The sequence below is a fragment of the Aquarana catesbeiana genome, linkage group LG01, assembly GCF_042186555.1.
Source record: "Aquarana catesbeiana isolate 2022-GZ linkage group LG01, ASM4218655v1, whole genome shotgun sequence".
NCBI lineage: Eukaryota > Metazoa > Chordata > Amphibia > Anura > Ranidae > Aquarana > Aquarana catesbeiana.
Genome location: NC_133324.1, coordinates 316765406 through 316792460, shown reverse-complemented (window position 1 = coordinate 316792460; position 27055 = coordinate 316765406). Strand labels below are relative to the sequence as shown.

Genomic DNA, 27055 nt, shown 5'->3' with positions numbered 1-27055 from the left:
TAGGTCAGCAAAAATTTGATAATTGTGTCCTTGAAAATTAAGTTCCTTTTTTTCTCTTGCAGCAATTAGTATTTGTTCTTTCGTTCTGTAATAATAAAATTTTGTGATTATATCACGTGGGGGTCCATCTTTCTTTTTGGCTGTGAGGGCTCTGTGTACTCTGTCCAGTTCTAAACGTTCAATAGGGATATCTGGCTTTAGTTCTTGTAATAGAGCAGTAATAGTAGATTGCAGGTCTGTCACAGTTTCAGGTATTCCCCTTATGCGCAAGTTTGAACGTCTGGCTCTATTTTCATAATCTTCGAGCTTAGTTTGAAGTATTAAATTCTCTTTTTTTAATTGTTCCAATTCTGTTATATTTTCTTGGGTTGAAATTTCAATTTCATCCATTTATATTTCTAAGGCTGCGGTGCGGTTTCCCAGCTCTCTTATTTCTTTGGTTAGGCTTTTTGTTATTTGGTCTGAGGCTTGTTTTAAAGCCTTATGAAGCATCTTTTCAAATTGTAATAATATTACTGGGGATACTGAGGAGGCTTGTGGAGAAGTTTGTGAGAGGATTTGTTCTGTATCTGACTCAAATGGAGAGTCTTGCTGTGACTTTTTCTGTCTGTGAGAGCGCCCTGATGCTGTATCTTGTGAGGTGACTGGAGCTGCTTCAGCTGCAGTGAGTGCCTGTGAGCTCTTTGTGAGGTGATTTTTATTTCTGCCACGGTTTCCTCCCAGTACCATATTTCCTGCCCAAACTTTCACAGTTTGTTCCCTGGGGCAAAAAGGTTAAAATGGATACCTTTTGAGCCTGCAGGCTCCGCTTTGTCCTTCTCTTCTCTCCTCAGCGGTGTGGAGCTCTAACAATGCATGTCTGCTCCGCTAGGCTCCGCCTCCTGCCCCCCCAGGACTTTCAAAATTTTCCAAACCCTCAGATAAATCCTCTTTGGCATTAGGGGGCAACCTACTTTACAATGTGGGGGGCATCTGTTAGCCTTTATGACTGCTTGGACAACTGACGTCTCAGATCCTGGATGCTGGGGATGGTTTATGGGGTCAACATACTAAAGTTCTATTCCCAGTCCCCTCCCATCATTGCCCAAGTCTTTGAGGACTTCCCAAACCGAAAGGGGGCATCTGCCTCATTTTCCACCTTAAGGCCCTTAAACGTCTTTATAATTCCATGTCCCCAGTTTTCAGTGCATCAGCAACTCTTTTGCTTTCTGTGGGTCCTCTTTTTACTTCCAGTATTTGGCCCTGACACTTTGCCTATCTTTTGCACCTCGGGTGTCACCAAGGTGCTGGCACCTGTGTGTTTACCTTATCACTATTCCAACGTATTACTCTCAATGCACACGTTCCTGTTGACATGCCTGTGCATATAAGTGGGTGCTGAAGTGACCACCAGCTGGAACCGTGAATACTCAGAGCGAGAGAATGTCTCCAGCACACCATGGATCTATCCAAAGCTTTATTCAGCGATCACATTGTTACAGCAAATAGCAATGTTTTGAAGCCTCGCAAGATCCCTTCATCATGCATGTCATCAGGGGTCACATGCCTGAAGAAGGGGCCCTGCGAGGCTCTGAAACTTTGCTATTTGCTGTAATGATGTGATTGCTGAATAAAACTTTGTACCCATTCTGGAGATCCATGGGGTGCTGGTGATATGCTCTCGCTCTACCTTACAGCTATGTCTTCCATTAGGAAATCTGTCTTTTTTTTTTTTCTTTTTTTGTCATTACTGAGGGTCCCCAAAAAGTGGAACCTGCATCTCATCCCACCATTTTTCAATGGCTCAGACAGCCTATCAATAAAGATTATGGTCTTATTGAGTGGGTTCCACCCATTCCTGCCAGGCGCACTCCTACTAGATCTGTGAGCAACTCTGTTCAGCATCAAGCAACTGTAAAACTGTTACTTAGTCTTCTGTTCACATGTTCTTACAGTTTTACCAGATGGATGTTTTGGCCTCATCTTTAAAGTGGTTGTAAACCTCAGACATGAAATATGAACAAAGCATATCTCTCTTTAGTGTGTGCTTGTCTAAATCCAGAGCACTAAGTGTTATTTCTGCCCACTGCCTCGTTCCTTCTGCTATTCTGCTGTAAGCAGCTGGCTGGAATGGATCACAGTGTTTCTCCAGGAGCAAAGGAACCAAGCAGCAAAGGTTACATGCTCGGAGCTGACTGCTCCTTCTACAGGCCAATAGAAGAAGCAGTCAGCTCCGAGCACATAGCCTTTCATCACTGCAGCCCTGATTGACAAGATTCCAGCCCTGCCTAGGTCCAATCAGAAGCCGGTGACATCACTTCCTGTTCCACGGACCATGCTGGTCTGTTTGGAGCTGCTTGGTTCCTTTGCTCCTGGAGAAACACTGTGATCTATTCCAGCCAGCTGCACAATCCTTTCCAGCTATCCGGAACAGCGGTGGGACCCACAGAGCCATGTGGAATGCCAGGACTGCACTTTACTTTGACAAGCATGCATCTTCTATCATCTTGTAAGTGTTTTTAATCTTATCCTATTAAAGTCATCATTTTAATACTACACGTAGGTCGGTGCCTCCCCCTCCCTGTTTTTTCCTTACATGTCTGGCAGAGTTCTGGACACACTATGAAGGATGGCTGCCTTCCTTTTAACCCTTTATACCCCTTTTATATGGATACATCACCATCCAGCTATTACAGCCACAGACCATACCCCTAAGGATTACTCCATCTGGAGCGCCAGATAAACACTGCCTATACTGCCCACTGATGTAACTTCAGCTCTCTGCTTTCCAGAGCTGAGCGATCCTGTGTAAATTCTGCACTTTGAATGGAGGTAAGGGAAAGACAGCTGAAGATGAACAGGTACAATTGATGTAGGAGGATTTTTTCATCTTCGTATATCACCTGAGGCCAGCCACTTCACTGGGTATATGTGAGGGTTTACATCCACTTTAAGCTGCAGGCCATCCCTAGTTCTGTTGTTTTACAGGCCTTTTAGACATTTGTTGCTGTTGCCCACTCATTTAGTTGGACTGCTTTTGGCCTCTCAATGGGTGAGAGAAAAATAGAATTTCGTATTTACCATAAAGTCTATTTCTTGAAGTCCATCGAGGGACACAGGTTACACCTGTGTTTATTATGATCATGCTCTTGGGGCTGCTTTACCACAAAACCAAGGCATGCTAGGTGTAGGGGGATTAATACTTGGCTGGCCCACAATTTTTTGGTTTGACAATTTCCAACCCTCCTGTAGACAGCAGTGTAACCTAAAACTGAATGTTTGTGTCCCTCAATGTACTCCAATAAATAGATTTTACAGGAAGTACACAAATCCTATTGTATCCTTTTTTTTTTTTTGGTTACATTTTCTCTAATAAAATGGTCAATCATTAGTAAGTTATATGGTACTCACATTGTGCAATTTGTTTTTCTTACAGTATCCAGGCATTATAGAACCCGTCCTGTCATCAATACATGCAATTTCTCAGGAGTGCCAACACACACTAGAAGCTTCATCTTCAGGATTGTCTATGGACCAGTATTCTGTGTTAGAGGTAATCTAGCTGAGGTGATAGCAATATTTTTGTTATATGTAGCACAAATCAGTAAGGTTTCTGTAGCACAAAGTTAAAGGGACGGACTAAACTGAATATTGGGATGATGGGATGACTGGATTATTGGCAGCAATACTGAGAACTCTCACTAGATGTCAGTGTACTTTATACTCATTAATATGGTAATAACTCTGTTTCTCAAAATATGTTATTCTTTCCTGCAGTGCTTGATACAATGTTGCAAGAAGCAGTTGCTAATGTTTAACTGTTCACTTTCTGATATATATATATATATATATATATATATATATATATATATATATATATATATATATATAATTTATAACAGGATCATTGTAAATTATACAGTGTGACAGCAGGCAGGTAAAATCACCTGGTTGCATCCAGGATGGAAAATATGTATGCCCTAGATTCAGGCTTTATGCTGACTTATACCACTAGGGGGAGTGCTGGGAGTCCTGCAGGGGAAGAGTTAATGAGCCCAGCTGAAGTAAGTGGGCTCATTAAGACCTATAGAAAACACCCCAGCAGGCTTAGGGAGATGCTCCATCCTGGAACCAGTTCTGTGATTGTGTAGACTGGGGAGTGTGGTATCTGAGCTTTGCGGTGAGTTAACGCCTGTGTGGCAAAACTTCTCAAAGAGAGATAGGGTCTGGGGCAGCACAAGGCTGCACCCAGTTGTTAGTTAGGGACACTGCGTGTGTAGTAAGCGGTCAAGCTGACCAGGATTTCTTTTCATGTTTCTTTTTTTGTTTTTCTGTTATTTTTCAATGCATCTAGTCTGAATAAACCGCACCTTTGTTTTTGTTTCACCTACCAAGCTGTCTGCTGTGCCTGATTTTGTGTGGTGAACCCATCCAGGGGGTCACACACACCCGCTGCCGAGCTAACCCCTCACAGTTGGTGGAGAATGCGGGCAGTTTTTTTTAAAGGCCAGCATGGAGGAGATACTGAGACAGCTGGTTTTAGCAAATGCAAATCAGCAGCAGACAAATGCAGGTTTGCAAAAGAGCCTTGCAGCTCAACAACAAAGCCAGCAGCAGATAAATGCAACTTTGCAGCAGAGTCTGGAAGCTCAGCAGAAAGCTCAACTGCAGAGTCTGGACGCTCAGCAACAAGCCCAGCAGCAATCTGAGGCCCGCTTCATAGAGCTGTTACAAAAGCAAGAGCAGAGACTCCAACAACAAATCGAGACATTAATGCAGCAACGGCCGCAGACCAGTGAGGCAAGTGGTTCCACTAATACTGCATCCTTTGGTGTGAGCCGTTTACTGACAAAAATGACTGGAGAGGATGATCCGGAGGTGTTTTTGACCACATTTGAAAGGACTGCTGAAAGGGAAAAGTGGCCTAAGGAGCAGTGGGCTGGACTTGTGGCCCCTCTGTTAACAGGGGAATCGCAGAAAGCCTATTATGACCTAGAGCCGGACCAAGCAAAAGACTATGTGGTGCTAAAAACAGAAATATTGGCACGGCTGGGTGTCACCCTGGCCGTCCGGGCTCAGCGTGTACATAACTGGACTTTCCGGCTTGGAAAACCCCCCAGGTCTCAAATGTATGATCTCATTCACCTGAGCAGGAGGTGGCTGCAGCCAGAGACTTTGACCGCACCAAACATTGTAGAACGTGTTGTTATGGATCGTTTCCTGAGAGCTCTTCCTACTGCCATCCAAAAGTGGGTAAGCCATGGAGACCCAGAAACTGCAGATAAGCTTGTGGATCTGGTTGAGAGGTACTTGGCTACAGAGAACCTGACCACCTCTTCCAGGGACTCACGGACTTTCCACCCTAAGACCAGACCATTCCCCGTGGCGGGTAAGATGACTCCAAGGGGTGAGGGTGGAGAGAGTGAGAAGGTGGGGGTTCAACCTAATGTCTGGCGGGAGCAGCCCGGGAAGCCCAGGCCGCAAGAGGCAGCGAAAAAGATTATTTGCTACCGCTGCCGGCAAGAGGGACATATTTCAGCTAATTGCCCAGTTGTGGATGAACCTATGCAATGTGACTTTATAAGGGACAGACGTCAGTCGATGTTTGCGACAGTCGCTTGTACTGCCATTCGGGGACCTGAGAAACATTTATGTAAAATGTGTATTAATGGTAGAAATGTGGATGTGTTGCTGGATTCAGGTAGCCTGGTGACATTGATAAAGGCTGAATTAGTTACTACAGTGGTCTCTGGGAATAACAAGGTGGCTGTTATTTGTGTGCATGGGGACACCCGAGAGTATCCTGTAACTTCAGTGTTTTTTGAGACCCACAAAGGTAACCTCTCTCATCAGGTGGGGTTAGTGTCTCACTTACCACATGATGCCATTGTGGGAAGGGATTTTCCAATGTTCTGGGAACTCTGGGATTGTCCTGAGCCCCCCACTGGTGCCCCTATAGACCAGAAAGATGATGACCAGAATTCCTCTGAGAGTGGTGAGGACTCTCCAGAATTTCCCTTGTCGGTATTGGCAGGGGAAACTCGAGAAAATGGGGAGGAGCCAACATCCTCAGATGAAAACATGCCGTCTGTGGAATTTTCAGATCTTGAGGTTCACAGGGAAAATTTTGCCACAGAACAGTTAAAAGACCCCACCCTAATAAAGGCACGGGAAAATGTGGTGAAAATAGATGGCGAGTTAGTGAACCCAGAAAAAACTTGCACTTACCCGTACTTCACTGTGGAAAGGGACCTACTGTATCGAGTGGCTCAAAGGGCAGAAGAAACCGTTGAGCAACTTGTGGTGCCCAAACCTTACAGGAAGTTGGTGTTGGAATTGGCCCATGGGCACATTCTTGGAGGTCATCTGGGGACAGAGAAAACCAGAGAGAGAGTATTGCAGAGATTCTATTGGCCTGGGGTCATGAAGGAAACAGAAAATTATTGTTCCTCCTGCCCTGTGTGTCAGAAGTCGGCACCTATGCCACATTTCCGTAACCCGCTGGTACCTCTTCCTATCATTGAGATCCCCTTTGAGAGGATCGCAATGGATTTGGTAGGTCCGATAATGAAGTCCGCTAGGGGGCATCAGTACATTTTGGTTATAATGGACTATGCCACCCGTTATCCGGAAGCGATTCCTCTTCGAAATACCTCGGCCAAAACCATAGCCAAAGAACTATCACTTGTTTTTAGCCGTGTGGGTATTTGTAAGGAACTGCTTACGGACCAAGGTACACCTTTTATGTCCCGAGTTATGAAAGAACTATGCAAGTTGTTCAAAGTGACACAGTTACGTACGTCTGTGTATCACCCCCAAACAGATGGGTTGGTTGAAAGATTCAACAAAACCCTAAAACAAATGTTAAAGAAGGTGGTGGATAGAGATGGAAAGAATTGGGACTGTCTAATACCCTATTTGATGTTTGCCATTAGGGAGGTACCCCAATCCTCTACGGGTTTCTCACCCTTCGAGTTACTCTATGGGAGACACCCAAGAGGACTGCTGGATATCGCCAAGGAAACTTGGGAAAATGAGAGTTCTCCCCACAGGAGTGTGATTGAGCATGTCGCCCTGATGCAAGATAGAATTGCACAGGTAATGCCAATCGTAAAGGAACATTTGGCCCAATCGCAGTTAGCACAGCAGAGAGTGTACAACCGTGGGGCCAAGACCCGTACTTTTTCCCCGGGGGATAAGGTATTGGTGCTAGTCCCTACGGTTGAAAGCAAATTCATGGCCAAATGGCAAGGTCCATACGAAGTTCTTGAAAAATTGAGCGAGGTGAACTATAGGGTCAGACAGCCAGGAAGGCGAAAGCTGGAACAGGTATATCACGTCAATCTGCTGAAAGCCTGGAGGGATAGGGAATCCCTAGTTGCAGAGACTTTGTCACCGGTCCAGTCTGATTGCTTTGTTCCTGAGGTTGGAATCGCAGTCACCTTATCGAAACCCCAAAAACAGGAGGTTAAAGAGTTTGTACTTCGCAACAAAGAGATTTTCTCTGAGCTGCCGGGAGAAACATCTGGCGTAGAGCATGATATTATTACCCCGCCAGGAGAAAGGGTAAAACTAAAACCTTATAGAATACCAGAGGCCCGACGGGAGGCAATACGTGGGGAGGTTCAAAGGATGCTGGAATTGGGTGTGATAGAGGAGTCCCAGAGTGACTGGTCCAGTCCTATCGTACTAGTGCCCAAACCTGATGGGAGCTGGCGGTTTTGTAACGATTTTCGACAATTGAATAAAGTTACAAAATTTGACACCTACCCCATGCCGCGTATAGATGAGTTGATCGACCGGCTGGGAACAGCCCGATACATGACAACTCTCGATCTCACCAAAGGGTATTGGCAAATTCCCCTGGCCGAGTCGGCCAAGGAGAAAACTGCGTTTGTAACCCCAGATGGGGCGTTTCAATACAAGAGAATGCCGTTTGGGTTACAGAATGCACCTGCAACATTCCAGCGGAAAATGGACAAGATTCTGAGGCCCCATCAGAAGTATGCTGCAGCTTACCTGGATGATGTGATTATCCATAGCACAGATTGGGTCTCACATCTGCCAAAAGTGCAAGCAGTCTTAGACTCCATTCGGGAAGCTGGGTTTACGGCCAATCCAAAGAAGTGTACCATTGGACAGGAGGAGGCCAAATATCTGGGGTACACTATTGGGAGGGGAGTGATAAAGCCTCAAGTCAATAAAGTCGAGGCCATACAGAGTTGGCCACGTCCCAACAGCAAGAAACAGGTACGAGCCTTTCTGGGAATCGCTGGCTATTATCGGCGATTCATCCCCCATTTTGCTTCTCAGGCTGTGCCCCTCACCAACCTGACAAAAGGGAAAGAGTCTGTCATGGTCAAATGGTCCCCGGAGGCTGAAGCAGCATTCCAGTCATTAAAAACTGCCTTATGTAGCCAGCCAGTGTTGTACTCCCCAGACTTCTCTAAGGACTTTGTTGTACAAACTGATGCATCAGACGTTGGGTTGGGAGCAGTGTTGTCCCAGGTCTGGAACGGGGAAGAGCACCCAGTCATTTACCTCAGCAGGAAATTGAAGTCCCATGAGGTAAATTACGCCACAATTGAGAAGGAGTGTTTAGCTGTGAAGTGGGCTCTAGATTCCCTTCGGTACTATCTATTAGGTAGGCACTTTGACCTGGTAACTGATCACGCTCCTTTAAAGTGGATGGCTCAAAACAAGGAGACCAATAGAAGGATAAATAGGTGGTTCCTGGCCCTACAGGAATTCAACTTTACAGTAAAGCATCGCCCTGGCGTTAAAATGGGGAATGTGGATGCTTTGTCTCGAGTACATGCGTGCCTGACTGCGTGTGTTCCAACCCCAAGGTTGAAACAAGAGGGGGGGGTATGTGACAGCAGGCAGGTAAAATCACCTGGTTGCATCCAGGATGGAAAATATGTATGCCCTAGATTCAGGCTTTATGCTGACTTATACCACTAGGGGGAGTGCTGGGAGTCCTGCAGGGGAAGAGTTAATGAGCCCAGCTGAAGTAAGTGGGCTCATTAAGACCTATAGAAAACACCCCAGCAGGCTTAGGGAGATGCTCCATCCTGGAACCAGTTCTGTGATTGTGTAGACTGGGGAGTGTGGTATCTGAGCTTTGCGGTGAGTTAACGCCTGTGTGGCAAAACTTCTCAAAGAGAGATAGGGTCTGGGGCAGCACAAGGCTGCACCCAGTTGTTAGTTAGGGACACTGCGTGTGTAGTAAGCGGTCAAGCTGACCAGGATTTCTTTTCATGTTTCTTTTTTTGTTTTTCTGTTATTTTTCAATGCATCTAGTCTGAATAAACCGCACCTTTGTTTTTGTTTCACCTACCAAGCTGTCTGCTGTGCCTGATTTTGTGTGGTGAACCCATCCAGGGGGTCACACACACCCGCTGCCGAGCTAACCCCTCACAACAGATATAATGGAAACATTGCATTGACTTGTTTTTGATGGGATTATGGGTAGAATTATTATTTCTCATGGCGTTTATGGGAAAAATATCATGTTAACACCTGACAATGAACATATTTAACCCATTACTTCTAACATGGGGATTATGGTTGGAATATTGTAGTTAAACATACATAGGAACCTATTTAACCCATTTCTGATAAGAATATGCATTCAATTATTTTTCTACATGGGGATTATGGGTGGAATATTACAGTTAAACATACATAGGAATATATTTAACCCATTTCTGATAAGAATATGCATAGCATTATTTTTCTACATGGGGATTATGGTTGGAATATTGTACTTAGTTTTAATATATTCCTATGTATGCTTAACTACAATATTCCACCCATAATCTCCATGTAGAAAAATAAATATATGCACATTCTTAAAATAAATAAGTTAAATATGTTCCTATGTATGTTTAACTACAATATTCCACCCATCATCTCCATGTAGAACAATAATTATATGCATATTCATATCAGAAATGGGTATAATATATGCCTATGTATGTTAAACTGTAATTCCACCCATAATTCCTGGGTAGAAAAATAATTATATGCATATTCTTATCAGAAATGGGTTAAATAGGTTCCTATGTATGTTTAACTGTAATATTCTACCCATAATCCCCATGTAGAAAAATAATTATATGTATATTCATATCAGACTATGTTCCTATGTATGTTTAACTACAATATTCCACCCATAATCCCCATGTAGAAATATAATTTATATGCATATTATTATCAGTAATGGGTTAAATATTTTCATTGTCAGGTGTTAACATGATAATGCTCCTATAAACCCCATGAGAAATAATTCTACTACCCATATTCCTATCAAAAACAGGTCAAATGTAATTTTTCAATTACTTCTGTATAATTTACAATGATTCTGTTATACATCTCCAAATATATATATCAGCAAGTGAACAGTTAAACATTAGCAACTGCTTCTTGCAACATTGTATCAAGCACTGCAGGAAAGAATAACATATTTTGAAAAACAACAATCATTACCATATATATGTGTATAAAGTACACTGACATCTAATGAGAGTTCTCCGTATTGCTGCCAATAATCCAATCATCCCATCATCAAAATATGCAGTTTAGTACATCCCAAAGTTAAAGCAGCACATATAAATGTTTATTACTAAATAAAATGAGGTTAATTTACTAAAGGCAAATATACTGTGCACTGCAAGTGCACTTGCTCTAGATCTGAGGGGAAGCTCTGCTGATTTCTATCATCCATTCATTTGCAAACAGAAATGCTGTTTATTTTCCTTGCATGTGATTGGGTATTCTTTGCAAAGTGAAGCTTTACCTTCTTTACTAAGCTCTGGAGCAAGTGCACTTGCAGTGCACAGTATATTTGCCTGTAGTAAACCAGCCCCCAATGTATTTTGTTGTAGAGTGACTCAAATGTATGTTGTATTTGAGATCATGTAAAAGCGGAGTTCTAGCCTTTCCTACACCCATGACCCCACTGGTAGCCAATACCTGTGCCTGTAATCTTTGGCTATCGTGTTGTGCTTTTTTTCTTATTTAGTTACCTTTTTTTTTATTATTTAAAATTCCCTCCACTTCCAGTGCTAGTCACCACAGCGATGTACATCATATCTTGACTCCCATTGACTCGTGGGATTGATGACATTGATATCCCAGGAGTCAATGGGAGTCAGGATATGTCGGGCACCCTCCACTGCCATTGTGTTATTTCTGCAAGCCAGAGTGCACCGTGCTGTATCCTGACTGATCAGGCGCGAGATTGGGAGGTGCATGCTGGGTAGCCAGCTGCACCAAATCCCAGAAACAAGTACAAGCGGGCTTCAGATGCCCACATTAGCAATGGGCGCTGTCTGCATACCAGGGACACTGTGAGTAAAGGAATATTTATAAGCCACATCAATTATCACATTGATAACAGTTTACACGTTTGATTGTATTTGCAAAGAAAATCATAGGGGTGCTTTATTTAAAATTCGACAAGGAGATTGGAACTCCACTTTAAATATGAAGTGTATTCTTAGAAAGAAGCTATATGAGTAGGTGACAGTGATAAGAATAAAGAAAATAGGCACCAACATCCCTGTAATTAAATATAGAAAAGGGAGATTTTTTTTGGCGGGACTTTCAGGGTGCCAACGAGGAAAAAAAAAAGTCTGAATCCATACTAGGTATAAAAAATGACAAATTTATTAATGTTATATACAGAACATATACAGAACATGATAAAAGATTTGGTATGAGTTATGTGCAAAAGTACAAAAATACATCTAAAATTCAAAGTAGATGACAATTTATAATCATTCGGAGATGGCGTTGGAGTGATGGTCCCGGGACCATCACTCCAACGCCATCTCCGAGTGATTATAGTCCCGATCAGAGCTTCCAGTTGTGGTTGCCCCTGAATGTTTTTACTGTATTAAATGAATACTTGCCTGAATCAGGAATTGTGCTGCCAGCAGAAACCAGTCTGCTTCTTCATCTGTCTAGTGCAGGCTAGAAAATAGTATGACAACAATAGACTATTCCTCATTTAAGTTGTTTCTAATAAATCAAGCTCAGCGTAATCTACTAACTGGTCACCTAATTTTCCGTAATATTTAATAATAAATATGAAAAATCTTTGTTTGCATGAGAATAGAAAAATATCATTGCATGTGATTCTGCATTAGTCGTGAAATATTGTATTGCTCTTCCAGGAACTGATTGACATCAATCAACATCACCTAAATGTGATTGGTGTTGGACATCCTTCATTGGACAGACTCTGTCAGGTGACTGTTTTGCATGGTCTGCACAGTAAACTGACAGGTGCTGGAGGAGGTGGCTGTGCAATAACTTTACTGCGACCTGGTAAGTATTACACTCATTTGTCATGTCATGGCTGTTGTGAGAGGAACCTGAAAACACCATTCCCTGTGGATTTGAGCTTTCCTGGCAGTCAAGAATAAAAGATGAAGGAATGCTTTCTTCTGTCATGTGACTGATATTGCCTTACTTGAATAGAGAGTATGCAATTATCCTTTCTGTAAAGAAGATATTTGTAATTGTGACAAAAGGAATTTTGGTGCACCCTCTTCACACCTTTTTTTGTAAGATTTTTAAAATACTCAAAACTGTTCAGTGTATATAGTTTTAGACAGTTTTTTGTGGTTCTCATGTCGTGTTAACAACCAATACGAAAGCATGTGAATAGGCGCTTATGGTTGAAAGGAAAGCAAATCCAAAGAGTAGCAATATTGCTGCAATGATGTACTATAAATGACACTTATCTTAGTCATTTTGAACAAAAATAGTCAGCACTTCACATGTAGCTTCTGGTAAAACTTCAGCTCTTTTTGAGGCAGAAGCTTAAACCTTTAGTTTTTGGAATCAGGGATCAGTGCTGTTGTCCTTAGGATGGGGGATTGCTATCTTTTGGTGCCGTGTATTCAGTGCAGGACAAAGTCCGCTTCTTCTGCACTGGTCACATCACTGTTATCTAATTAAAGTGGATGTGTAAACCCCATTAATGAAATTTGACCTGGGCACATATATCTATAGTGTTTACTTATCTCTCTCCAAAGCCCTAAGTCCCGTGTCTTTCTGCTGCTCCGTTCCTCTGTTATCAGCATGATAACATCTGACAAGTTCTCCAACACAGGAGATAAAAGCAGCTGAATATTTGTGTCGGGTAGGGAACTTAGAGACAGATAAGCAGAGAGCTTGTCTATTCACAGCACAGCTCTGCAAAATTCTGCCTATGTGGAGTGGGGCTGTGTGCCTTTCCTCCAATCGGCTCACACACAGTGTATGCCCAGACTCGCCTCCCGCTGCTGATTCAGGAAGAAAATTTTGATTTATCCCTGTGTATCAGCTGAGGCTGTTCACTTCACTGGGTTTATGTGAGGGTTTACATCCACTTTAAGGGGTTACGTTACTGGGGGGGAGGATGGGGCTGCAAGGGCCCATTTTAGAGGTTAGAATGAGAGTTAATTGTTGGGGGTCTAATGCCGCATACACGGTCGGAATTTCCGACCACAAATGTTTGATGTGAGCTTGTTGTCAGAAATTCCGACCATGTGTAGGCTCCATCGCACATTTGCTGTTGGAATTTCCGAAAACAAAAATTTGAGAGCCGAATCTCAAATTTTCCGACAACAAAATCCGTTGTTGGAAATTCCGATCGTGTGTACACAATTCTGACGCACAAAATTCCACACATGCTCGGAATCTAGCAGAAGAGCCGCACTGGCTATTGAACTTTTTCAATAGCCATTTTTCTCGGCTCGTTGTAGTGTTGTATGTCACCGTGTTCTTGACATTTGGAATTTCCGACAACATTTGTGTGACCGTGTGTATGCAAGACAAGTTTGAGCCAACATCTGTCGGAAATAAATCCACGGTTTTGTTGTCGAAATGTCCGATCGTGTGTACGTGGCATTAGGGTTAAGGGCTAGTTGGGGCTTAGCTGTTTGGAAAGGTTAGGAGTTAAGGGTTTATTTTATGTGTTGTGTTGAGTTAACTGTTAAGGTCATAATAAGAGTTAAGATCGAGTTAAGGGGTTATGTGTTAGGGAAGGTTAAGATTTAAAGAGGTTACAAAGTCCAAAAATTTTTTACCTTAATACAGTTCCTGTATTAAGGTAAAAAATGTTCCAGTATTTGTATCGCCCCCTCATGCCCACTTATACTTACCTGAGCCCTCTCTTGATCCAGTTCTGTGCCTATCTGCAGTGATACTGGTTTATCTCTCCTCACAGGATACAGAGGCAGCAGCTGGAGCCATTGGCTCCTGCTGCTCTTAAGCAAATCCTGTGAGGAGGGAGCGGGGGCGATGCCAAGTCACACTGTGGTGTGTCTATGGACAGACACAGCAAAACCCTGGAGCGAGCCAAAGTGGCTTACTATGATGGCGCACGCAGAAGAGGGAAAGCTATGAGCACCGGCAGGGGACCCTACAAGAGGTTTGGGGCACCTGTGTGCAATACCATTACACAGATTAAGTATAAACCAGTTTGTTATTTTCCAAAAAAAAGGAAGCCTTTAAGAACTCTTTAGGGACTCATTTGAGGGGTTGGGTTAAGTTTTGGGATTAAACATTAGGGTCTGTTATTGTATTGGGGACACTTGAGGAAAAATCAAGTATTACCACTTGGCACCTCACTGCCAGACTAACAATGAATTTGGGCAGGTTAGCAAACCTAAATAGGTAAAACACTCTGCTCTTCCAATAAATTAAAAGGCCTGGATGAACTATAGCTGTTGTGCTGTAGATAGATACGCTTTGTGTCCTCTATATTAGGAACAACTCGCCAGGTCAAACAGTACTTTTCTCCAATTAGGGATAAACCAAACTCCTTCCCTCACTTTGTCCTTTTTGGAATCGCTGGGCAATCTTTACCTCATATTACCATGTTAATCCGAGAAGTGGGAGATTCTCCATAGTTTTTTTTATCAGTCTTCCTTTTATGTCCTAAAACCTGCACTTAGCCAGCTAATGCACACAATGTCCTCTTCCTCCCCCGGTCTTCTGAGATTTAGGAGCGTACCAACCATGCGTAATAATGTCACAGACTCTGCCCTGCATGTATCGTCATTTCCAGGAGACTGAGGGGAATGATATTCACTTTGTACTGTGTGTCAGTATTTTTTTAATACACAGAAGGCAAATCGGTTGATAATAATTATATGTCATATATGAATATATTAATTTATTATTATATTGTTTTTATATGTATAGTTTTGTGGCTCACCAACACCAAGGTATTGAACAAAAAATGATTATTTAGAAACACTTTTTTGAGCCACTTGATTATCTGGTGCCTTTTTATTATTTTTAACCATTATATCTTAGCACTCTGCCTAAATCTGGCCATACCCACAAAGAATTTTGGCCAAAATTCACTCAGTGGGTGGCCCTGTCAGCTGAACCGTGCCTGCATCCAATCAGATGCAGGCGTTATTTGGGTACTTTTACAGGCTGTTAAAATACAATAGATGACACAGGAGAGTTGTGCATCTATACTTTGAAGCATGGAGGAGTCTGTGAGATTTTGTACCATCATCCTGCAATGTGTATGGCCAGCTTTAGCAATCCTATAGGTTACAAAATTTGTCCCAATCACAATATTTATGGCAGACAAAAAAGTCACACTTATTTGCTAAGCTTTCTCTTTAAAATATCTTAAAGAAATATACCTTTTCTTTGACAGGGCTCATGTATACTATTAAAGGCAGGTACATTCACTTGTTCCTATATACATGTATATGCTGTGTTTTATTTGTCAATTTGAGGCTGGCTTAAAGGAGAAGTATGGCCAAAGCTTTTTTTAGTTTCAATAGATTTTTATTAAGTTTTCAATAGTAAATAGTACAGAAAGGAAGAAAATAGCCGTATACATAGGAAGCTTATATATGATACTTTGTTGTTATTGCTCTATCATGAAAACGTTATTTGGAGAACATCATCTTTATAAATATATATACTTGTAGAAGATAACAAGACGTATATAATATCGTTATATTACCAAGTGCGCGTCTGTCTTCCGGCACCCCTATGGGAACTTTCTGTGCCTCGGTCAACAGACGCACACCCAATATTTTTATTCCGTCTCTATTACTTATAAACTAAGATTATGTTTCAGGGTAGTATTACATTTCGCCTTCATGTAGGACATTATTTATATAAAGATATAGTAAATAGGAGGTTATACTTAAAGGAACTGCCGTAAAAATTGTGACATAAGTGAACCGAGTAAGAGGGTAAAGGGATATCTAGTGTAGTTCTATGAGGTAGACACATCTTCATTTGGTATGTAATGTATGGTGCCAATCTGTCCATGTTTTCCAAATCAGACTTTTAGTTGTGTAATTGCCTTGAGAAGCGGCAAACATAAGTTCGTATGATATATGGAGATTAGTGGTTTTGATTACATCATTAATAGATGGTATTTCAGTTTTTAACCATCGTCTCGATATTTCGAGGCGAGCGCTAATAAGAATCTGGGTAACTATTTGTCTCATGGAGTGGGGTACCACATCTATTCCCAAGGACAGGATAGCCATATTGGGCGTATTATATATTTGGGTTTTAGTGACCTGTTTTATGAGATGGAATATATTGGTCCAGTAGGTTTTCAATCGTGGGCATGACCAGAAAATATGGGTGATAGATCCTCTTTGACCACAATTTCTCCAACAAAGTGGCGATATTTGTGGGTTGAACCCTGCCAATCGTGTGGGAGTTAGATACCATCTCAAGAGTAGTTTTTGGCATAACTCCCACAGATTAACACTTCTAGAGGCCTTGTATATGGATGATATTGCTTGTTTCCATTGTTCTAAGGTATAGGATGTATTAAAATCAATTTCCCAAGTTCTCATAGAGGGTGTCTTGTTAAATATTGATTTCTGATTTAAAAGGTTATAAAATAGCGAGATACCTTTGATAGAGGTAGTGGGGTTTGAGAAATATAAGTATGCCTTCCAAATAATGTTTATATGAGTGTTGTTAATCGATAATAGTAAATGGGATACTTGTAAGTACGTGTAGTATTCTTTAGAGTCTAAGTTATGCTCTAATTGAAGTGCTCGGAAGGTCTTTATTGTGGGTCCTATATAGAAATCTTCGACTGTTTTTAGGCCTTTGGATTCCCAATGTTTAATGTTGATATTAGGTATCAACAGTTGTAAACTGGTAATGGGGAGGGCAATGGATTTGGAAGGATAGTCATTGATGGGAGTGTTTAGGAATGCTTTCCATGTGTTTATAGATGCCTTCATTGTGGGCGAGAGTTTGGTGGAGGAATGTGGCAACATAGTGCAGGTCAATAGGAGGTCGTATAAGCTATGGTTAGGGGATTGGAAAGATTCCAATTCTTGCCATCTTGGGGTACAATTCCCCGGAAACCAATATTTAAGTTGGGCCAAAATTGCCGCAAGATAGTAGTCCTTCAGCAGGACATGTCCCACTCCCCCTGTTCCTCTGGATTTAATAAGCTTATGGAATGCGCATTTAGGCTTCTTTCCCTGCCAGAGGAATCCATTAATCATGGACTGTGCTCTGACAAAGAAACTGTCTGGAATTGGTATGGGTATGGCTCTAAATATATATATAAATTGAGGGAGTATCGTCATTTTAAAGGCCGCGAGGCGACCTGACCATGTAAATTCTGTTTTGTTTATTGTTTGTAATTTTTGATGTAAACTAAGTAAGAATTGGGTATAGTTTGTTTCCACCATTTTTCTGGTATCATCTGTGAGTGTTATGCCTAGATATTTTATCCCTTCTGTAGTCCATTTATATGGAAATTGTGATTTAAGTTTGGTACTAGTGGTACTGTCTATCCCCAAGCCTAAGATATATGATTTATTTTCATTAACTTTATAATAAGAGATTGTGTTAAATAAACGTAATGCTTCATGTGCCGCTGTAAGAGAAGAGCCCACCTCGGTTAAAATCATAATAATGTCATCTGCGAACAGACTTATAGAATGAGTATCCTTACCAACCGGAAATCCTTTTATTTTTGGGTGATTTCTTATATATATGGCCAAGGGTTCTATTAGTAAATTAAAAATTAGAGGGGACAATGGGCACCCTTGCCTTGTACCGTTGGATATGTTAAAGGGTTTTGATATAGTTCCAGAAATATAGACTTTGGCAGATGGGCTAGAGTACAGGGCTAAGATGGCAGATAGAATAGGTCCTACAAAACCGAATGATTCTAGTACTTTGGTTAGATATAGCCAATGAATACGGTCAAAGGCCTTCTCCGCATCCAACGCGAGGAGCAGAGAAGGCCTCCGAGATACCCCCGCCATATGGATGATATTAATCATGCGTCTCGTTGCGTCTGAGGTTTGTCTGTATTTTGTAAATCCTGCTTGATCAGGATGTATAAGGTTGGGCATTATGTCAACAAGGCGTAGTGCTATAATTTTGGCATACAATTTAAGATCGATGTTTAATAAAGATATCGGTCTAAAATTTGAGGGAGAGGTGGGCTCTTTTCCTGGTTTTGGTAAAGCCACAACTAAAGCTTCCAACATTTCTGGTGGAAAAGAGGCAGAGGCAGCTGCTGAACTGAATATGTGTGTCAAGAAGGGGGTCAGTAGGGTCTTAAATTCTTTGTAGTATTGGTTACAAAAATGAGTTTCCTGAGCGCAAATTATGTCTCCTTGGTGCGTCAATGCTTCTTGCCACAATGATTTGCGTTTCATGGGGTGATTGAGCCCCTTAGCGTTTATGGAGATTATGTTAATAGGCATGGAGTTTGAATGAGATAAGCTTTACAATTAAGACTTTTATCTTAATTCTAGTGCTTAGTCCATCTGTGGTTGATACGGTTATAATTTCGTGTGATAGTGTGGACTTACTTGTACGGGTCAGAGGATAGGTTGTCATTTGGTACAAACGAGGTTGATTGTTCTTGAAGGTCCAAGTCGAGTTGAATCTTGTTGGAGTAGTTTCTGTTGTTTTTCCTTGTGTGGAAGAGGTGTAGTCTAGGTTAAAGCGTTGCTGTGCATATCCCAGAGGTAACGGCAGGAGTATAGAAAAGATAGAAAAAATAAGTAGCAAAAAAAACAAAAAGTCGTTAACTTTCAACTTTGACATAGCACAATAGGTGCAACATGAATGGGGGGTATAGAATACCCAGGAACAGCATTGTGCTGTTAAATGTAACTGGGGGAAAAGTTCAATCTTGCGAGCTTCATTAGTCAGGGACTAAAAGGAGTGATTGGAGAACATCCTTAATTATTCAAGAGTGAGATGTGGCATTTTTTGCAGTAACTTTTTTCCATTCTTGTGATAAATGGCGTGGAGCGCTAGTGTCCGCATTTTCTTCTGGGGGGTCAGAAAGGATACCCCATTCTTTCAGGAGATTGATACCATTCTCCAAAGATGTCACTGTATAGGTGCGGTTACCCTTAGTGATATTTATCTTTGTGGGATACCCCCATCTGTACACAATTTTATGGTTGCGTAGAACCTTTGTCACTGTGTTCAGGTTTTTGCGTTTTTGCAGGGTAAACTGTGACAAATCTGCAAAAAATTGCAGATTATGGTATTGTGGTGGGATCTGCTCTTGTTTTCTCATTGTGGACATTAGTTGTTCCTTTACGTGAAAGAAATGCAGCCTGAGTATCACATCTCTAGGAATCAAATCTGGCAGATGGGGCGGTTTGGGTAGGCGGTGAATTCTATCGATGGTTATGTCTAAGTCTGTAAGGCTTGGTACGAGCGCTTTAAACAAAGTGGCAGCATAGAGGCTCAGATCTTGTTGTTGCACCGATTCAGGGATCCCCCTGATTTTTAAATTGTTCCTTCTAGATCTGTCCTCCATGTCTGCCAGCTTTGCCTTGATCCATTCGTTGTCTGCCTCAGTGTCCTCCTGGGCGTCAACTAGGTCATTGATAGTGGAAGCATATTCCCCCATTTTGGTCTCTATATGGCTCACCCTGTTTCCCACATCTTGTATGTCTTTGTTCATGCGGTGCATATAACCTGCCATGTCAGATTGTAGTGTGCTTCTCAGAGATAGCAGCATCTCTTTCAATACTGTGTCTATCACAGGCTGATTTTGTGTGGGGAAGGATTCGATCGATTCTGGGAGTTCTCTGGTGTCCTCCCCAAAATCTGAGACCGGGCTCCCTGTGTCACGGAATCCGCCAGCATCCATCCTGGGTTTCGTTTTGGCTGGGCTACAAGTGGATGGGGTAGGTGGACTCTGCATTTTGTCTTTTGGGGAGCTATTATTGTGAGATCGATTACCTTGGGATGATCTTTGTTGTGCGGGAGCCGTTGTTGTGGAGTAGGCCTCGGCGCCATCTTGCTCCTCTGTTCTGCCGTTTGTAGGATAAAAGTCCGTGAGTCGTTGGACCTTTCCTTCCTTTCTCCGCTTCCCAGGCATAGTCGTAGTGTCACCCAGCCTTGTCCTCTGCCAGACTTGGTGTTAGTTTGCCTCGGATGGTCGTTTTGAGCCGCTATTGTCCCTTATTTCGCCGGAGCTCCGGGCTCACACGTCCATTCGGCTTGCGCGCTAGACCACGCCCCCTGGCCAAAGCTTTTTTGACTATACTTCTCCTATGGATCACAGGAATGCAGTTCGTTGTTCACTCCTGTGAGCTGTTTTCAGCCGACAGCAGGCTGAAGCCCACTGTTGGCTTATGTCACAGAGCCGATTCAGGCTCAGGAAAGATCCAGACCATAGAGCCTGATCCAGCCGCTCCTGCCCCCTCCACAGCCCAGTGCTCCAATGAGCGCTGGAGGGGAGAGCAGATAGCCAGTGATTGACAGTCTCGCCTCTGCTCAGATTGGAGGGGGAGAACTGAGCTGTGTTTTGATTGCTCAGTTCTCACTGCAGAGGCGGCAGGGTAAAAACGCAGCATCGGATCAATGCTGCATCCACTTAGGTGAGTATATAAATATTTTTTAGTTTTTTTTTTTTTTTTACTTTTTCAAACTTCTCTTTTTAAAGGAAAATTGAGACACCACTGATGCTTAACCAACAATATATTCTGGATGCAAATGAAAGGCCCCTATAAGACAGTTTGTTTAATTTTGATTCAGCAGGAGCTGGGAGAAATTCTGTTTGAACCATGATTGGCACTGCAAGAACCACCCGACTTTGAAAAGTTGAATTAAAAATAGACTAAGCCATGTGGAAAACTATTGACCAAACATTGACTGCATGATATTGTGAGGCTTTTGTTTGGTTCTTGAATTTCTGCTTTTGGAGATTAAGAGTTTGCACACAGCAGTAGTACCCAAATATCATTGGTCATTTACTCTCCTAATGTCCTAGGCTGCCCATAGGCTTTAAAGCAGGGGATCTCCAAACTTTTTAAACAAAGAGCCAGTTTATTGTCTTTCAGACTTTGGGGGGGCGGGCAGACAGTGGGCAGTGGGAGTGGAAATTTTCCTGGCATCGGTGGGAGTAAACATCGCCACATTTTGGTATTAGGGGGAGGAACAGTGCCCCATTGTTGGTATCATTGGAAGGAATAGTACCCCATTGATGGTGACCCATTGTTGGAAGAATAGTGTCTCCTATCAGTGAGAGGAATAGTGCCCCAAGAGCTGGATAAAGGCAGGCAAGGTATAAAGTTTGGAGACCATTGCTTTAAAGGGTGGTCAGATGTGGTGGCATGATCTAGTAATCTTTAAGGCAGGAAATGTTCAAAGTGTTGCAGAGATCTCCATAAACTTGTTAGCAAATGTATGCCTATAGAGAGGGGAAACAGGAGCCAAATAATAGTAATGCAGACAGACACTGCTGGGAGAACCATAGTAATTTGGATAGCATTCTAATTTCACAGGTCAGGCAGCAGTTATCTTATGTCTGTGGAATGGAACTCCAGCAAAAACCTTTTTTTTTTTTTTAGTTTTGGATAGGAGTAGTGAATTTAATCACATATATTTCTTTGAATGGGCAGTGTGGTTTTACAATGCAGAACAGTATAACTAGTAGTTGGGTCACATTCAACTGAAGTTCTGTAATGTTTGCAGCTTATCCAAGCAGCTTCCTCGGTTCTGATGAGTCAGGAACATGCGCCAGCATTTGTAGCCACAGAGGTAACTCAGTCATATTTACCTAATCGCAATGGAATGTGTCAAGTCAGATGTTGATTGTCCAAGAACACACATGTTTCAGTGGAGTGCATCCCCACGGATCCCCTGATGAAATGCAGTGCTGTGGATTTTTCAGGATAGCAATAACAGACCAGTGATTAGATGACCAGAAGTCGCACATCTCTTTCAAATTCAAGATCTTCAATTCGTAAAGGTGTTAATTGAACAATAACAATGTTCCCTTTGATTCAGAAATTATGACTAGACATATACCAAGTAAGGGCAGTACCAGGAATGGTTGCTAGGTGGCAGTATTTCCCAGATTATAATGAACTGTGAAGTCTAGATTAGCTAATTCTGTGTGTGTGTGATAATTAATCTTAAATTGCCCCCTATCTCTATCAATAAATTGTTACAAAAGAACATAAAAAGTAGTAAAAAGCAAATGAACATATATATGGGATGTTCCTTGTAGCAGAAATATACTGTAAAATCTAACTTCCAATAGCAGTTCTCCTGTTTTTTTTTTTTTTTTAGATGTAGACCGAAGTGTGGTGGAAGCGGCCAAGCAGCAGCTCACAGACTGTGGATATCAGTGCTGGGAGACCAGTATCGGAGCCCCAGGTGTTTCTTTGCATTCTTCTGTGTCATTGCCACAAGATATTATAAGAGCTTTCAGAAATGAATAACCTATATTTAGCCCATGGATATTACATTGTGGAGCACCATCATGGACTTGCGTATCTCATGAAGATTGTATTAGAACTGCTTGCCTTACTGATGCAGCGAAAAGATGCGAACCTTTAATAATGGGGTATTACCTGTTACCAGCTATCAGTCATCGCACCAACCAGAGATGCCATTGTTTGAAATCAAATTGTTGGTTTGGAGAAATGTATTTAGTTTTAAAATTAAAAAAAAAGAAAAAAAAAACATAAAATTTGTGTTTCCTATTGCTTGCAGAGCACCAACCACAGTTTTCATGAGCTGACAAAATGCTATGAGATTATTATACTATAGGCAAATAGACTATGCACTTTGCAATTACAGTTGCTCTGGAGCTTAGTAAATGAGATGAAGCTTCACTTTGCAAAGAACCCAATCACATGCAAGGAAAAAAAAACTGCATTTTTGGTTACATGATAGTCAATGAGTTTCACTTCATTTACTAAGCTCTGGACCAACTGCACTTGCAGAGTGCAGTCTGTTTGCCTTTAGTAAATCTACCTCTAAATGTGTGTAGTCGCATAATCAGCATCTTGGACTAGTCGTCAGCAAAACATGATATGATCAAAGCGGACCTGTGGCACCAAATAGAAAATGTTTATATTTTAAATAAAGTGGATGTAAACCCTCACATATACTCAGTGAAGTGAATAGCCTCATATGATACACAGGGATGAAACAAATCTCCCTTCATAAGTTTTACATGTATATCTGCTGTCTTCAGCTTGCTATATTCTTTAGAAAGTGCACATTGTGTTAGAGATTTTTCTTCATCCTGTTCAGCACTGGAAGTGAAGTCTTGGCATACACTGTGTGACAGCTAATTGGAGGAAAGGCACCCCCCCTCCACATAGGCAGAAGAAGGAAGGAATGTGCAGAAGTTATCATGCTGATAACAGAAGAGCGGAGCAGCAAAAAGACATGGGATTTAGTGCTTTGGAGAGAGATAAGAAAACACTGCAGATATCCGTGCCTAGGTCAAATTTCATGAATCAGGTTTACAATCGACTTTAAAGTATATGTAAGCCTGAAACATTTTTTGCAGATGAACGGTTTATCACATATAATTTTTTTTTCCTCTCCTCTCCTCATACCAAAGTTACCCCATTTTTTGAAAAATCATTGTAAATCTCTCAGTGCTGATTAACCCCTGCAGCTTCTTTGCAACTAGTCCCTGTTTTTATGTGCTCCAGAGAAGGCTGCATGGCATTTCACAGGGTTGATTTTCTAATGGTGACATCATTGGACTATGCCTGCATAATGTGTGTTGGAGCACAATTGCAAGACTGGGACAGAGTGTCACATACCTATCACAGAATGTGCCTGAACAAGGACTTTCATGGCAGGGTGTTCTTTTAAAAGCCCCTGATTTAAAAATATAAAAAAAAATTACTTTTGTAATGACATTAACATGGCAAAGCTTACATGGGATTTTTAGTTGTTGGGTTTATACCGCAGGTAAAATTAGTATTGAACACGTCACCATTATTGCTAATTCCAGGTATGGTTTCTCCATACAGGAGGTGTCTTGAAGCTGTCATTACCAACAAAGGATTTTGTATGAAGTATTAAATACATTTCAGTTAGCGTGTTCAATTCTTTTTCCCTGTGTCATTCCCTGTTATTACGCATAACTTAATTTCTGAACGTATTTGTTTTGGTTTGTTTGTATGTATGGATTGCATGAGTTGTTACTGACAACTGGTGAAAATGTTATGTCAATAGCACCTTCAATACTTCTTTTCCCCGCTCTATGTACTTGAAGAATTGTTACACATATTTGATGCTTTTGTTCCACAATCCATTGTTGCACGCTATGTATTGAGTCTGGTGTCACACACTGTACATGCCTGCTAAACTCGTTCAGTGCTTCTTTGCAATGCCACTGAGGAGCTTTAATTGGCAGTGTCCCAATACCCGTGAGAAGTCAATGTCTACAACAAATGGGCTTACATATACTATACCCACATGTGCAAGACTACTCTGCAGATATGGTCACTGGGCAGTAGCAGTGTTTGGAAAAGAAATAGATCTTTCCCTACAGACAGAAGGTGCTGTGGTGATCTTTAAGTTATAAATAACATTGTTATTTAAAGCGGAGGTTCACACAAAAATCGAACCTCCGCTTTTTGGAACCCTCCCCCCCTCCGGTGTCACATTTAGCACCTTTCAGGGGGGAGGGGGGTGCAGATACCTGTCTGATACAGGTATTTGCACCCACTTCTGGGAGTCGGGCGTAGACTCCCACGGGAGTCTACGCCACTTCCTGTCCCCCCGCGCTGTCTGCTGGGACACACACGGGTCCCAGAGACAGCACGGACCGTTCTGATTGCCCAGCGCGACTCGCACATACGCAGTAGGGAACCGGGAAGTGAGGTCGCAAGGCTTCATTTCCTGATTCCCTTACAGAAGATGGCGGCGGCAGCACTCGAGAGCCGAGCGGCGGTTCGGCCTCGGGTGCCGACATCGCTGGACCCTGAGACAGGTAAGTGTCCTTATTTTAAAAGTCAGCAGCTGCAGTATTTGTAGCTGCTGACATTTAATTTTTTTTTTTCCCTGGACTCCCTCTTTAAAGTTAAACCATTCCTGAGAGAAATATGGGGTTTGCCATTGTTGACCTGAAAATGCTAGTTCCTGTTGTTGTTATGCTGGTTCATTTGCATGCAAAGAAAAGATAAGTAAACAGTTAGAATACTTGCTCTTTGTTGGTGACCCATTGGAGTGTATTTATAAAATAAAAATCACAGAGCTGTTTGTCTTGTGAAACATGTACATTCATGCTGTATGAATGGGGGCAAATTGTATATTATTAGGCTATTTCTCCAGATTCGATGTTCTTCATTCATAAGAATGGAGTAAATCAATAAAATACTGCTTTATGACTACTAGATGGAGCTTGGAGATCATAGGAAATAAGTATTTATTTCCTATGATCATCAGCTCCATCTAATGGCCATATTACTGTATAGAGCAGTGTTTTCCTGATTTTACTTTTTTTTTCTTTTTTTTTTTGTATGTTCTCTTTTTATTAATATTGATTTTTCAAGTTAATCAAAATTATTATTATTATTACATTTTTACAGAGTTGGTGTCTCCACCTTTCATTTTCAATATATTGTTCTATATTAAACTTACCACCCCTCATCTCATAGCATTGCCCCTATTTGGCACAGAATGAAGGTCCTTGCAGTTTTAAATAGTTTTTTTTTTGTTTTTTTTTTCAAATACGCCCCATAGTATTGAACATAAAATTTTTAAAGGGGGTCAGCATGACTGCTAGACAAGTAGCAATTGGAGAATGAGAAGTCGGCAATAGCAGCTTTTATAGTTCTTTTTGCAAAAAGGTTTCATTGAGCAGACATTAAATGCTTTTTGTTATAAATTATTTGGTACTCCCCTGTGTAACAAGTAGAGTGTGCACAACATCTGAATGTACTTTGAAATATAGACCCACATTTTGCAGCCATTGCTTGTTGGCAGAGAGCTCTGTTCTCATTTGTACCTTAGCTCTGTTTCCTAATTTATTTAGTTATACTGATGGACATTCGGTTCTGAAGTTTTTCACTTTACTCATCACCACTCCATATTTGTCTTTTTTTATGCTTGTCTTTTACTCTTTCAGTAAAAACATTTTGAAAGCAATATAGGCCCTAATTTATTGCTTTTATGGACACAATTATGAACTTTTATATAAATGTGTCACTTTACAGATAATGCTTTAATTCAATGCAGAAGATATTTATTACAGGTACTAGTATAGCGCCATCAATTTATGCAGCGCTTTACACATACATAGCACATTCAGTCCCTCAAGGAGCTTACAATCTAAGGTCCCAAACTCACAGTCATACATAACACATACTAGAGCCAATTAACCTACCAGCATGTCTTTGGAGTGTGGGAGGAAACCCACGCAGGTACAGGGAGAACATGCAAACTCCAAGGTAAGGCCATGGTTGGGATTTGAACCAACGACCCTCGTGCTGCTAGGTGGAAGTGCTAACTACTTAGCCACTATGGTACATTTTAAATGGCAGCTTATGAGTCCCTTTATATATGGTGGCTTCATTAGTTTCCTTTTCTCAGGCCAGGTATATTTGCTGCAACTGCAGAGACATTCTTGTTGATCCTGTCCAAAAGACAGAAAGTGTTACTAGCAGGATCACCAGGAGAAAATAAAGGACAAACATCCAGAAAAAAAAAAGGAATCTAATGCAGCCACTGCATTTAGGGCTGGTAAGCAGAAATATATTACATTTATGTTTTTGGGTTTGGATATGCTTTAATTGATCTGTGCATCTCTTTCTGTTCC

At 41.6% G+C, this 27055-nt stretch overlaps 1 protein-coding gene across 3 annotated transcripts in view; it reads left to right on the top strand.

The window, feature by feature from the left end:
* The window catches only part of MVK (mevalonate kinase), a 70231-nt gene extending 44665 nt beyond the window's left edge, over window positions 1–25566 (top strand). For 2 of the 3 annotated variants that reach the window (XM_073629738.1, XM_073629728.1), the window contains exons 9-11: window positions 3416–3532; window positions 12162–12315; window positions 22555–25565. In XM_073629738.1, the coding sequence (XP_073485839.1) occupies window positions 3416–3532; window positions 12162–12315; window positions 22555–22706 (423 nt within the window). In that variant the 3' untranslated portion in view covers window positions 22707–25565. Of the gene's footprint in view, window positions 1–3415; window positions 3533–12161; window positions 12316–22554 lie in introns of all 3 variants that reach the window. The other variant, XM_073629747.1, reaches the window with a different exon arrangement.
* The last annotated feature ends 1489 nt before the right edge of the window (window positions 25567–27055 follow it).